Source organism: Euprymna scolopes, chromosome 22 (assembly GCF_053919585.1).
Source record: "Euprymna scolopes isolate OS-2025 chromosome 22, ASM5391958v1, whole genome shotgun sequence".
Classification (NCBI taxonomy): domain Eukaryota; kingdom Metazoa; phylum Mollusca; class Cephalopoda; order Sepiida; family Sepiolidae; genus Euprymna; species Euprymna scolopes.
The window spans coordinates 28,762,855-28,777,937 of NC_136503.1; the positions used below are offsets into that span (position 1 = coordinate 28,762,855).

The 15,083-nt window shown below is 32.0% G+C and overlaps 1 protein-coding gene across 3 annotated transcripts in view; it reads left to right on the plus strand.

Annotated features, from left to right (window-relative positions):
• LOC145243929 (structure-specific endonuclease subunit MUS81-like) overlaps positions 1 to 15,083 on the plus strand; it is a 69,466-nt gene that overhangs the window by 2,733 nt on the left and 51,650 nt on the right. For all 3 annotated transcript variants that reach the window (XM_080107053.1, XM_080107054.1, XM_080107055.1), the window contains exons 2-3: positions 12,424 to 12,580; positions 13,248 to 13,320. In XM_080107053.1, the coding sequence (XP_079963179.1) occupies positions 12,440 to 12,580; positions 13,248 to 13,320 (214 nt within the window). In that variant the 5' untranslated portion in view covers positions 12,424 to 12,439. The remainder of the gene's footprint in view (positions 1 to 12,423; positions 12,581 to 13,247; positions 13,321 to 15,083) is intronic.

The following is a 15,083-nucleotide window of genomic DNA, read 5'->3' on the forward strand; positions in this document are numbered from 1 at the left end:
CATGTTTATTCAGCTCGAAAAACATACAGTGTTTACCGATGTATTGGAAAATTCAAAATGGCAGCCGACTCTCTCTCGGAGAGGGTACGTTTGGGAAAAGGTATTATAAATAATAAACTAGACAAAATACTGTTAGAAAACAACCGAATATATGTCAACTTATGTCACGGTAATATATATTGAGCGAATTTCTAACAGTATTTTGTCTAGTTTATTATTTATAATACCTTTTCCCAAACGTACCCTCTCCGAGAGAGAGTCGGCTGCCATTTTGAATTTTCCAATACATCGGTAAACACTGCATGTTTTTCGAGCTGAATAAACATGTTACACTGAATAAAAACACAAAAAATATATCCAGTTAGGTAGAAAAGTAACTTATCTTGCCTTTGATAACATTTATTTGTTCTATATTTGTTTTTAGACAACTTTTTCGAATCTATGTGTACAGTAATACAAACCCGTTTTTTTATTCAATTGTAAGGTTAAAGTAGAGAATAGGTACAAAACACCCTCCCCGTGTTAAGAATGGCTTTTTAAATAATAACGTTATTTCAGCACAGCACGGATCAATAAGTGCACTAGTAGCAGTGTCAGAAATTTCGTGAAAATAGTGAATAATTCCACCCCATCTTTCCAAGCTTATAACTCCTCGAAAAATGTAATTCAAGCCCTAATTTTTTTTTTCAATTAAAGGAGTAAGGACCAAGGTTTTATTTAAAAAAAAAAAACAAAACAAAACAATGTGTTTTTTTTTTTTTAAAAAGGTTTTAAACTTCGGACTTTACAGGTAAATTTCTAAAAAACTGATTTTTTTTTTTGTTTTAAATTTGAATATATTATTTATTGACCTTTTCTCTTCAATTTGTGATATATAAACCTATTAAACATAAATTAATTATTTACTTTTTAATAGACATTTCAAAATGAGAGGCGTAAATTATTCGACCCCCTATCTTTCTAAGCTTATAACTCCTCGAAAAATGTAATTCAAGCCCTAATTTTTTTTTCAATTAAAGGAGCAAGGACCAAGGTTTCATTAAAAAAAAAAAAAAAAAGACAAAAAGAAAAAATGTGTTCTTATAAAATAAGGTTTTAAACTTCGGACTTTACAGGTAAATTTCTAAAAAACTGATTTTTTTTTTTTTGTTTTAAATTTGAATATATTATTTATTGACCTTTTCTCTTCAATTTGTGACATATAAACCTATTAAACATAAATTAATTATTTACTTTTTAATAGACATTTCAAAATGGGGGGGGGGCGTGAAAATGGGGGGGGGCGTGAAAATGGGGGGGCGTGAATTTAAAAAAAACGTTTGTCTAAAATATTATATTCGGTTTATTGGAAAGAACATAAAATTTCACATTGACCCTGAAAATATCGTAAAAATAGAATCAATAGAAAAATTTTGATAGATTTTTAAAATTTAAAAATTTAAAAATATTGAGTTTAAAAATTGAAAAATATTGAGTTCGGAAAATTCATTACTGTTTTAAAAAAAAAATAAAAATATTTTTATTACTTTAAAACAACTGTAATAGTTTATTTTGGAAGTATAATCCATAAAGAAAATAAATAACCCACTTTTAACAGAGAAATTACGAGATTTTTATATTGTATTCGCAGTTTCGTGTTAGGGGTGTCAAAAATTCCTACAAAAATTCTGATACTGCTAGTGCACTAGTACCACAAAATGGTGATGGAATAATAAATTTACTTACGTTTAATCAATGTCATTTTCGCATCATTCATTCACTTTTATCGACTTTTTCTTTTTTTTTTTAATAGCATTTTCTTTTTTAAATGACTACGTTTTACTGTTTATGTCTCACTTTTATCGAATTTTTCGTTTTTAATAGCATTTTCTTAAAATGAATATTAAAATAATTTCCAAAAAAAAAAAAAAAGATATTATTAATAAATGTGTAGTAATGTCTTGTATTTCAATATTCAATATAAGAAAAGAAAAAGTCGATAAAATTGACACATAAACAGTAAAAAAAAAAGTCGATAAAATTGACACATAAACAGTAAAAAAAAAAAAAGATATTAATAAATGTGTAGTAATGTTTTATTTCAATATTCATAAACATTAACGTTGTCATTTAAAAAGAGTAAAAAAAAAGTTTTAAAAAGTTGATAAAATTGATTAAAAGTGAGATATTATTAATAAATGTGTAGTAATGTCTTTTATTTCAATATTCATAAACAGTAAAAACAATGTCGATAAAAAGTGTTGTTACTATGGCAACTAAAACATGTCCTTTGCGGCTGCGCGGGAGAAATCATTGTTTTTTGAGGGTGTTCGGCAGGGAACTCTTACCGCGACCAGTACCCAAAATAGATAGAAATCCACTCAATAAATGTCAAGGTGATATTTATTTGGTGGATTTCTACTCAGATGGCCAAAAAGTGCGAACATTTTTAAAGCTTTGTATTTTTTCACATCTCTGTGCTAGAATTAACACTGAAGTTTTCTGATTTCAAAATAAAATTTCTAAAGATATAAAAGGTTAGTTGAGTGTAGATAGATTCAGAATAAAAAGGAATCTGGGTTCTTAATTACAAGTTGATTTTTTTTTTCTTTTTAGATAATTGTTATTTTATCAACTTGCATGAAACGAGCTATGTAAAAGATGCTTAAAACCGTTTGAATTATGCAAATACCACCAGTAGTTCCAAAGTTATGAGAATTTTAATTGCCAGCTAAATTACGGATCTCAACATTTCAAGAAATTCGGTAATTTCGCCACCATTTATTTAATTTTTAAGCTATTCTCATGAAACTTGGCACTCTTATGTAAAATTGTGTGCTCTTTCTGATTATGCAGTCAAATCTCTTTACAATAAGCCATGTATTATAAATTCAGATGTACAAATTTCAATTTTTTTAAAGGGCACATGGTATCATACAGTGGGTGTCTATTTATGAACAAAACTAAGTATAATAGTGGTATTTAAATATAGCTTTATTGAGAATAGGCATTTACCTGCCTCCCCACCAAAGGAGAGCTTAATCTTGGGTGTAGCCATTGAATGCCTAAAGAGCATTCATGGCCGGTATTTACCACTCCCCTCAAAGAAAAAAAAAAAAAAAATTGAGTAGATATGAATTAATCTCAAATAAATCAAAGAAAATTTTTCATATAGATTTTGGATTTCTGTAAAAGATGGAAATTCCCATAGTCGACGAGAACTTGTGCATTTTGGGACCAGTCCAATTTTCAGTTTTGTAAATCCTCTCTATCTGGCCCAAAATATACCCCTATTTTCTGAGATGCAACCATTAATCGTACTCTACATGAACCCTCGATGTAACTTTCACAGTACCAGGATACAAGGAATCCTGATAAGCAACAACTCTATATTCACCAGCTGATGGTAATTTTTGGCATTTCTATTGTTGTTTTACTGAAAATTCAATTATGTAAACAAAGAAATAAAACAGTAATTTTTTTACCTTGTTTCCACCTTAACATTTAAAATGATTTCTTTTATAGGTTTTAGGGTATGCTGAAAACGAATATCGCATTTAAATTTTCTTCAAATAAGTAGTTTTCCGGATATTAAGCAATGTCATTTTCTTATGTTACCACTGGTGGCTATCTTGGTACGCGCAAGCATGCAAACGCAACCCTGAGAAACTATGCATAAACGCGCATACCAAGATGACCACCAGCAATAAAGTAAGGAATGACATTGCTTAATATCCGGAAATCTACTTATTTGCGGAAAATTTAAATGTGATATTCGTTTTCAGCACATCCGAAAATCTTAAAAGGTAGTCATTTTAAAGAAAAATGTTAAAGGGGAAACAAGGTAAAAATTTACCAAATGCATCACAATGAAATTCTTTATTGAACCGCCTAATTATTTTTATTATTATTATTTAGATATCATCAGTTAAAAAAAAAACGGGTTTGTTCTACAGATTCAAAAAAATGGTCTTGACAATGAGTTAACAAAACACCCTTACTTCCCTATGTTAAGAATGGGTTTCTAAATAATAACGTTATTATTTCAGCATGGTAACATAAGTGCACAAGTACCTTTTATTTGTTAATAGCGAGTATTTAGAGGTGTGTGTGTTGGGGGGAGGTAAATCAAAATAAAAGAATAAGCAAAGTAATAACCTTGTTTAAATATTATATTAAAAAAAATTATGTTAAAACTTCTTAAAAAAAATCAGAAAAAACAAAAAAAACGAACGTGACACAAACGAATGATGTTAAAATTTCTTAAAATCAGAAAAACAAAAAGAAGAAAACGCAAACGTGAGAGAAAAAAAACAAAAAAACGAATGTGATGCAAACGAACAATGTTAAAATTTTAAAAATCAGAAAAATAAGAAAAGAAAACGCAAACGTGATGAAAAAAAAAAAAAAGTGATGCAAAACGAACAATGTTAAAACTTCTAAAAAAAAAATCTGAAAAATAAAAACAAAAAAACAGCGAATGCGAAAAATGGCATAAATAACCCTGTTTCAATATAGTATTGTTTGGAAATCAAATTTGTAAAACTTGAAAATAATTTTTTTAAATTGACAAACTCAGAATAAAAAATGACTAGTCTAATAAGACGAAAGCAAGAAAACATATATATATTATTCCTTAATTGGAATTCATTTTTTGAGATGAGCATTATATATATTAATTTATTTTTATTTCGGACTGCTAGTCTCATCTTTATTAGTTGTTGTTTTTTCATCTGACGAAGGCCAGAGGAATTAGTTAGCCGAAACGTTGTGAATAAACAATCCAATAAAAGATGAAAAAACAACAACTAATAAAGATGAGACTAGCAGTCCGAAATAAAAATAAATTAATAGCAAGAAAACAGTTTTCTATTTTTAAGAAAATACTTTAGTCAGCTCAACATATTATGTTAGCATTAGCGCTTAGCGAGCCGTTTTTCTGTTAATTTCTATAAAAGATAACATTTTAAAGAAATTTCCGCACAATAATTATCAAATATTTACATATACATGAAAATAATTCTGAAACTATTATCTATATGAAAATGGATGCTATATGCCGATTTACCTTATCAATTTTAAAATATTCTTCGTCAAGTTTGCTCGGTCGTAACTTTGCTTCCTGTCGTTGTAAAAAATCAAAATCAAACACCAGTAGAGATGAACTTCTTTGTTTATATAGCCTGTAAAATTTCAGCCATATCCAATCAAATTTAACCCCTGCATATGTATCCAAACGTAACGTCTAAAATGTAAACATTGAAAGAACAGTCTCCTGTTTTGCTGCCGTCATTTTTTACCGTTTTTTAATTTTTAACTTGGAGCATAAAAATATTGAACACATAAAAGAAAAATAAATTAACATCATTGGAATGCTTATTTTATTCTCGTTCCATCAATGTAATTCTTTTAAAAATTGACCCACAAATAAAAAAGATATTGAAGCACGTTAGGTATGTAATATTGCCGATGTCCACGAAAATACAGCATACGCTTGTAATGCTATAATATTGTTGAAACTGTGTGACAAGACACAGCTGCACTCTTAACATACAAGGAAAGAACTTAAATGCCTACTGGGCACTCTGCATGTGTGGCTAAGGTCTTTTGGTACAGGGGTTTGTCAGAAAAACCTGGCATGAGGATACTTTTCAGTACACGTAAACCCTGACTAAATATTACAAAATCATGTAGTATTCACGACCCAAATAAGATCTCCTCAGTATGGATAACCCACGAAGAATGATGCACCATTTCCAAATGATGCTGGTTTGAGAATTTTATTTTTTAATTCTAGCAGCCATCAAGCGATGCTAGGAGACAGGGTGGGGTTCAGCCCTTTTTTGCCTTTGTTAAGTAGAACGACTATACTTCTTGACCTGGCATTACCATCATCATTACTTTTCAGCAGTCACCTTCTCTTGCCCTGTCAGGAGCGGAGGGGGAGGCTTTTGCCCATTTTCCTTAGTTTCGAGTTAACCATCATTACCAGAAAATTTTATGGCTTCTGGAACTCCATTGAAAACCATTTTTTATGTTAAATATGATGTTGACATTACAATTTCATTCTCAGTTAGGCCAATAGTAATAGTTTCCCAGTTGGTAAAATCTTGTTTACCAACTGGGAAACTATTAGTTTCAAAGGACTAATGGAAGATACCAGTTGGTTTTTGAGATATTTTTCTGTAAGAAACAGAAATTACATTTGCCAGCCTGTCAGACAAGAAGACAAGCAGATTATCGGCACATGTGTTTCTATGAAAGTAACTTAAGGAAAGAGACCGTCTTGAAAGACAATTCTACTGAAATTCCCTTCTCATTGGGACATTTTTATTTAAAAAAAAACATAACCAGAAGGTTCTAGAAGATTGAGAGAGTGCCTCTCAAAGAAAAGGACTGAAAGAGAGAGAACATTTTTAAAAGACCCCTTTTTACATATCAAGTAAGACTTTTTTTTTTTGTATCATTATTTTTAAAAGGGACAACGCATATTTTCCTGTTTTTAATTTGTTACTATCATTTGAACGATAAATTTAACTTTGTCATTCCATTTGATAGAAGTAATTCTAGAATTAGTCTCTCAAGTAAACCCCTTTTTTGTATGTTCTATTTTTTATTTTTATAATTAGTACTTAAGATTAATTGTTAACCCTTGCTTTGAGAAATAAATGCAATTCGGCATTTGTTTTCTTTCAATAAACTTGACTAAATTAATATATTCTTCGGGTCTGATTTTCATTTGCTCCCCTTTTTATATTTTGCCTCGCTTCTGTTTATCATCACTTTACCTTTATTTACAAAGCTTTGCTTTATTTTTTCCCCATTTAAAAAAAAAATATTTGTTACACCATAAAAACATATTTTGGTAATGACAGCTACAAAATGCGTCAGTAGATACTCCGCGAGAGTAGATGAATTCTTATCTTGGAATCCAGTAAGACCAAGAAACTACAAGAAAAATATGCTATAGCATATTTAAATTAGGTATGACACTAATTGCCGACAGCCATAACAAAAAATACAAGTAAAAACTAGCAAAATGAAATTAATTCATCGTAATTTTTTACTCTATACTGAAGAGGAAGGATCACGGTTCAAATCACATATAAACATTCCTTATCTTATACTACGAAATTTGATTTGAATGTCACAAAATAATCAAAACATAAAAAAATGGGAAAATAACATGGCGTCACAGATATACAAAACACAGGTCTTATAAAGCATTAAAAATATAGGGAAAAAAAATTAGTACAAATATATTTAATATTTTTTAAAACTTTTTGTTCAATCATTATTCAAGTGAAATATTAAAGTAAAAGTCTTACTGTAACCTTCCAGGGGAGGGGGATTTTATCTTTTGGTCTCATTATTATTAATATTACGTGTGTCTTATTAATTCATGTCTATGCCTGTCTATGTATGTGGTTGTGTCACCTCTAGTGTGTGCATATATATTGTGATAAAGTCACCATACCTTTTTTTCTCTTATCTTGGTCTTCTCTTTGTGGATGCAATTCTTCTTTTCACTGATCAATGCTGGAAAGGAACATCTGATGAAAACATAACGCCGATTTTCTGGCATGGATTCTTTATTCTATGAGTGAACAGGTGGGGGGGGGGACATCGCATTGTTGATTCAAGCTTTCTTTTTATGTTTCCTTTTTCTTCAACGTATTTTCGCATCTCCCAACATGTCTGCTTTGCCAAAAATTGGAAGGCAGACTGCACTTGCATACGAGCCAAAAGATATCTTGCTGTGTTTCTTTTCCATGATCTTTCTCTCTCTCTCTCTCTCTCTCTCTCTCTCTCTGTCTTTTCACATTTTCTTTCACACAAACTAAATGACATTTCAAGTGACACCATCAACTCTAGCTACAGCGATTGACATACATGAACCCCAACCTTTTTGAACTCTTTTTGCACTGACCAACCTGCACAAGAAAATGCACAATTTTCAACATGCCAGCATAACACTGGATAGATTATATATAACTACCTTTGGCTTTAAATATTATGAAAAACATGTATAGATGAAATATCCAGAAAAATAATCGTATTTTAAGTAGACAACACCTAAAGCAATTAACTTCCAGTTTACTGACGGCCCTGTCGGTGGGGCATTAGAATACACCGACTGCCCCCCTGCAGAGGGTAAAAGTCCCTCAATGGGGGTCCTGGATATGACCTTAAACTATATCCAGTGGTGAGGCCCCAGCTTGTGGGCTTTGGGGAGTGTCGAGCCACCCTTTAATTACCATTGCTCCCAGGTCCACTCTGACCCGGTGTGGTAGTACCTGTTAGGGTTCCAACTATGGGTTAAATAGAAACCGACTTGAAAACAACAAATATATTCTATTAAAAAATTTTTTCTTCCGAATCTTTGGATTCGGCATTAAATAACCCGAAAAGGGTTGATATGCCGTGAAACAAAAACAACCAACCAACCAACCAACCAACCAGTTTACTGACAGAATTTGACATATTTTCTAGTTGTTGTTACCAAAATACGTTTTTTGGAGTAACAAATATTTAAAAAAATGGGAATAAAAACAATGGCGAATTTAAGGTGAAATGTCTTATGTAATACGTAAATACATAAGACTTGGTAAAATAAAGGTGAAGTAACAATATACAAAAGGGAAGCAAAATATAAAAATGGAGCAAATGAAAACCAGACTCAAAAAGTATATCAATTTAGTCAAGTTTTATTAAAAGAAATAAAATGCTGGTTGCTTTTATTTCCAAAAGCAAGGATTAAACATTAACCTTAAGTACCAATTGCCAAAAGATAAAAAAAAAAATAGAATATGCAAAAAAGTGGGTCTTTAATTGAGAGACTATTCTAGAATTAATTTTATAGAATTGAAACGGCAAAGTTAAAATTATCATCCGAATGATAGTAACAAATTACAATGGGGAAAATATTCATTGTCTCTTTTAAAATAATTATACAAAAACAATCTTACTTGATATGTAAAAACCTGAAAGGAAAGAAATAGACAAAAAAGGGGTCTTTAAAAATGTTCTTTTTCTTTCAGTCTTTCTTTGAGAGGCGTTCTCTCAATCTTCTAGAACCTTCTTGTTCTAATAGTTTTTTTTTTTCTTTTTAAAATAAAAATGTCTTTCTAATGAAAGGAATTATGGATGAAATTGTTTTATAAGATGGTCTCTTTCTTTAACAAAGAGGGAATTTTCTTTTCTGAAGAATACATTACATGTGCTGATAATCTGCTCGTCTTCTTGTCAGACAGGCTGGCGAATTTAATTTCTGTTTCTTACAGAAAAATATCTAAAAAGACCTTCCGGTTTCTCCCATTAGTCCTTTGAGGCTAGTTTTCTAGTTGGTAAGGCCTTGTTACCTTGTAATTAACCAGCAATGAAATTGAAACGTTTTTCTCTAAATGAGAAAAACCTGAAACATAATGTTAAACATCAAAAACTCTTCTTTTTCTATTTTCTTGATGGAGCACGAAACCCAGCATCCTCTCCTAATGCCGGCTAAACTCACACTAAAGTAAACTGGGAAAAGGCCCTCTCTCTTTCTCACTTACTCCTGTTAGAACCACTGTAGAGAGGAAGGTGACTGCTGGATAGTAATGATGATGATAATGTCAGTCATACCAGGTCAAAAAGTGTAGGCATTCTACTCCAAAGGCAAAAAGGGCCGAACCCTTACCCTACCTCCTGGCACCACTTGATGACTGATAATGCTAAAAATAAAATTTCAAACTCTCTCAACAAGAAAAGAAAAAAAAAAACTTCTTTGGACAAATCGAATTTTAAGATAAGCTAAATTTCTCTAATTCTACTAATAATAGAGAAACTTTAAAAACACAATTATGGAAAGTTTATAATTTTATGGATAAACTAATTGTGAATGTTTAATTGAGTGGCCGAGCTGGAATGTCCAAACTATTTTGCAAATCCACAACAGCTTTGTGAGATTTCCTCCAAATATGGGGGAAGGACAGACATATCTATTCTTTCTCCTAAAAAAGTTATTAGAGGTTGCCAATCTATAAAAAACTGTAAAATATTTCCTGCATAAACTGAGTAAGAAAAATACAGTTCTAAAGTCTTGCCGAGCTTCACACATCAAGCTCAACAAACTAAATTTGGCAAATTTCCCAAAAGGACTCAAGCCTCTGACACTTTAAAACCTTTCAAAAATCTCCTTCAAGGAGAGCTCCAAACCTTTCAGTTTTAGTGTAGGGGACCTCCTCTTATTCTCACAAAATCTTACCAAAAATAGTAATTTTGCTCTTAGGGGAGAATCCAAAATGTGAGGCCTCCCCAAGACAAGAGCCATTCATTTAAATTGATGCCAGATGGGGATCAGAGCATTGATGATGTAAAGATAAAGCTTGGTTTTAGATGGATTAAAAGTGACAAGCCACCTCTTTCTCCATTGTACCATTTGCTCAAGATCAGAGGAGAGAGAATTAGAGAGAACTTGGTCGTTTACGGTCTTAGATATGCTACCATAGATAGTGTCATCAGCATAAATGTCTATGAATGATGTAAGGATGTGATTTGGAAGATCATTAATGTAGATCAGGAAGAGAATTAGGCCCAGGATGGACCCCTGAGGGACTCCAGTTAATACTGTGAACTTCTGATTTCTGCCCATCATCCACTACTCTTATGAACCTATCAGAGAGAAATGATTTAATAATTTTGCGCTATTCTTCCTTGCAGAACTGTTCTAGTTGTTGAATATTTTGTGGATTCCTCTTGTGAACATTGATCTTCAATATTTTCCACAAATTTTCAATTGGGTTGAGGTTTGGAGACTGATTGGGCCAAATAAGAACGTTAATTCCGTTATTTCTAAGCCATTCTTTGGTTAGTTTGGCAGTATGCTTGGGATCATTGTCCTGCTGAAAGGCGAAATTGCTATTATGTCCCAACAAATCAGCAGATTTCTGGAGGTTTTTCTCCAAAATCTCCCTGTACATGTGCCCATTCATTCTACCATTGATGATTTCTTGTTCACCAGTACCTTTGGATGACCCCCCATACTATAATCGAACTACCGCCAAACTATACTGTAGGAATGGTATTCTTTTTGTTATAGGTGGTGCCATTTTTACGCTATACATGTGTTGCTGTGTTTCTTTCAAAGATTTTGATTTTCGTTTCGTCTGATCAGATTACCTTGTTCCAAAATTCTTGTTTAAGTGTCAATAATAGAACTTTTCTTGGGGGACCTTGATACAAAACCTGCACGATTTAGAACTCTTGATTGTATCCTTGCTCACATTAATCCCAGCTTCTCTGAGGTCGGTTTGAATTTCACCACGAGTAAGAAAATTTTTTTTTTTTTTTTTTTTTTTTTTTTTTTTGCACCTTTCTGCTTACCCACCTTAATTTTTTTTCATTTAATTTCCTTGGCCGACCACATCTTGGAAGATTTGCAACAGCTTCACCAGGGTTTTTAAAATTTCTACTAATGTTTCCAACTGTACTAAGAGGTAGATTAAGTTCCCTTGATATTATTCGATACCCTTTCGTTCTTTGTGCTCATCAATGATTTTTTGACTAATGTCTATTGACAACTATTTAGTTTTAGGCTTTTTTATAAATGAACTGGTTGACTTTGAAGGAGTGAGCCCAAACTGGAAGAATTTTATAAAATTATTTTAATATAAAGCTCTCTGATTGGTCAATGATAACTTATTTGCATTATTGCAACACGCTAAGCAAAAGTCATTTAAATTTATTTCAGAAAAAGAATTTTTTAAAAGTGTATCCAATACTTTTGCATTTGTTAATTCATATTTTTCCTTAAATATAAACTTTCTAAACTTTGATTTTGTAATTACTACTCCAAATATAATTTAGAATAGTAATAGGAATATATTGACCAAATTTTAGGTAAAATCTTGAACCCTAATTAAACTTATGAAGAAAAAATCTAATGTATCCAATACTTTTGCGTGGTACTGTATATATGTATATCAAAGAGGAGGTAACTCAAAAAGCTTATATCATTAAAGCAAAAAGTAACATGTTGTCACAAACCCACACATGGGCAATGGGAAGCAACTCTACACACGGCCCAAGGCAGACAACTGTTTCAGCTTTCATGATTAAAATCTGATTTACATTGGAAATTTCCAATATCTATCAGTATTTTTCTGTTTTGTTGTCTATTTTTGAGCGATTATCATGACTCTTCAGATGTGACCCTCTCATGTCAGTAATTTTTTTTTTCTCATGCAACACTTAACACTTCTTGTTTTTCAAATTGAATAAATGCTGTAAAATAAGTTAAAATACTAAAAATTTATCCAGCTAAATAGAAAAGTAACGTGCCTTTGGTAACATTTATTTGTTATGTACTTGTATTTTTTACCCATTTTTTTGTTTTGTTTCCTACAGTAGAACATATTCTCCAAAACTAATCCTAACTGTCACACTTTAATTCATTTCCTTTAGTATAAACTTGGGAAGAATGGCTGCAAAGAATCAATTACTTGGCAAAAGAAAGAAGAAAATCCCCAAGAACCCGAACCCTTTGTTTATTCAGTGGCTTACACAGTGGAAAGATGAAGCAGCAGAGAAAGGAATGAGCCTGCAATATACTTATAAGAAGGTAAGTCATACCTGTAAGCATTGATTTATGAATGCCCCAAATAACTTTTATTCTTTCTCCATCTCTCCTCAGCACTAGCCCAGTCTAACACTACAAAACCAACGATGGCAATAGGGATGGAGGCATATACTAAAAAAATAATAATAGTATTTGCATTTGTTTCCGGCTTCCTTCAATAATATTGTATACACATTTTTTATGAGCAAAGACGGAGAGGCTTAATCTCAATAATGACTGATAATTAAAAAAGAGAAAGGAAAGAACCATGTATGCAAGTTTAAATTTTACAAGCAAAGACTGAGAAGCTTAATCTTAATAACTGATAATAATGAAAAAGAAAGAATAATCATGTATTCAAGCTTGAATATATGAACAATAATGGATGGGCTTAATCTCAATAATAACTGATAATAATAAAAATGAAAGAAAAGAAGAATAACCATATATTCAAGTTTGAATTTTATGGACAAATATGAAGTGGCTTAATCTCAATAATAACTGATAATAATCTAAAAAAAAAAAAGAAAAATAACCATGTATTCAAGTTTAAAATTATGAACAAATACAATTTTATCTGTATTTTAACATTTTGGATAAAAATCTCTTGCCTATGATGCTTCTGTCTGGCAATCTGTCTTAATTAAAATTTAATTTATTCATTTTTCAGGCTTTGCGGTCTTTGAAAAAATATCCCCTAGTTTTGGAGACTGGGCAAGAATGTCTGGTTTTAGAAAATTTTGGTGAGTACCTCCAATAAAGACCTCTTGCTTTAGTACTCTATGAGAAATGTGATGTTTTTGTGAAATCGCTGTTGCAAAAAAAAAAAACATTTCTGAGTCACATGATTCTATTAAGCAAGGAATACGAGTTCTTCATAGAAATCTGTCTTCTTTTTTTTTTTTGACAAAATTGTAGTATAGTTAACAACAAAAAAAGTGAAATAAATAATTGTTACCAAACGATAGAAAATTTGATATTCTATTGACCGCTATAGTTTTGAAACTTTTGAAATGTAAATTCTGCTATTTCAAAATGTGTTTTATTACTTTCACGTAACTAATTTTGGCAATCAAACATTGTGGATAATCCTTTCTTTTTAAGGTGGTCGCTAATCTCAGAATTAATAGATAAAAAAAAAAAAGCTTACCCTAATCTGACAGAAAACAACTAATGGACTTAGGGTTAGTGGTATTGTAAGCCAAAGGATTGGAAAGAAAGCTAGATGGCACATACACTCGTATATTATGAACAGTGTTAAATATATCTTGGCAAGATCATCCCATGAAGCAGCAACTTTATGGCAACGTACCTGCCATATCTACTACCATCAGGGAGTGATGTCTATGACTTGCCAGTCACTGCCAGGAAAGCAAGCAAGAGCTGGTGAGAAATGTGTTGCTGTGGATTCCACGTATGGGTGCACGAGCATAGGATAACCTAGATCAACATACATCCAAAAATGGCACATGATGCTAACTGCCATCCTGAAGATTTGAGGCAGCTGATGAAAAACAAGGAAATCTGGAGAGAGAGAGAGAGAGAGAGAGAGAGAGAGAGAGAGAGAGAGAGAGAGAGAGTCACATTGGTCCAAGCAAGGAGCCCGACCAGATAGATAGCTTTTAAAAATGTTTTCTGTAACTATATTTTAAGCTTAAAATTAGAAAGAATTGATTGTCATCTTTGATGAAATCGATTATGTAAAAATACTGGAATAAATTTTGGAAGGATCAAATGTACTCATCTCAAACACAATCGCATTATGGAAGTTGTTTATGAAAATCAGGAATAATGAAGATCTAAGGATCGGCTCCTGAGGTACACCTACAATAGTATCATATTTACATGTACAGCCATCTAGGATGACCTGGAATTTTCTGTTAACATGCATGGAGTATTGTTGCCACATCTGGGCTGGCGCATTTACCACTAGTCTCTCCCTCTTGGATAAGGCCGAAAAAAGTGTCTTTAATCTAATAGGTCCCACTTTGTCAAGTAAGCTCCAACCCCTGTCCCATCACCGCAATATTGCATCTCTGTGCCTGTTTTACAAGTATTTTACTGGAATGTGCTCTGATGAACTCATTGCACTTGTGCCCCCTCGACATACATATCCCTGACAAACCCGCTTAGCAACAAAATCACACTCCTTCACTGTTGTCTCCATATGCCAGAAAGCTTTCTACTCTAATAGTTTCTTCCCTTGTAGAGCTGGACTTTGGAATTCCCTTCCTGCTACCTGACTGTACTGATATGCAGAAGTCTAAATGTAATGTAAAGCAACATCTTGTTAATCTTTCATAGTCATGGTCCCAATTAGTCGCCCCTTATGTCCAAATAGCAATATGCTTTGTTAGAGGTGAACATGAGTAAAAAAAAAAAAAAAAATAAGAAAGATTGGATTATATTAAATACTCATCCGATTATACAATGCAAATTTTCATGAGAAGACCGTCATGCTAGACCTTGTTAAAGACGTTCAGAGATGACCTTGTCAAATGGATGT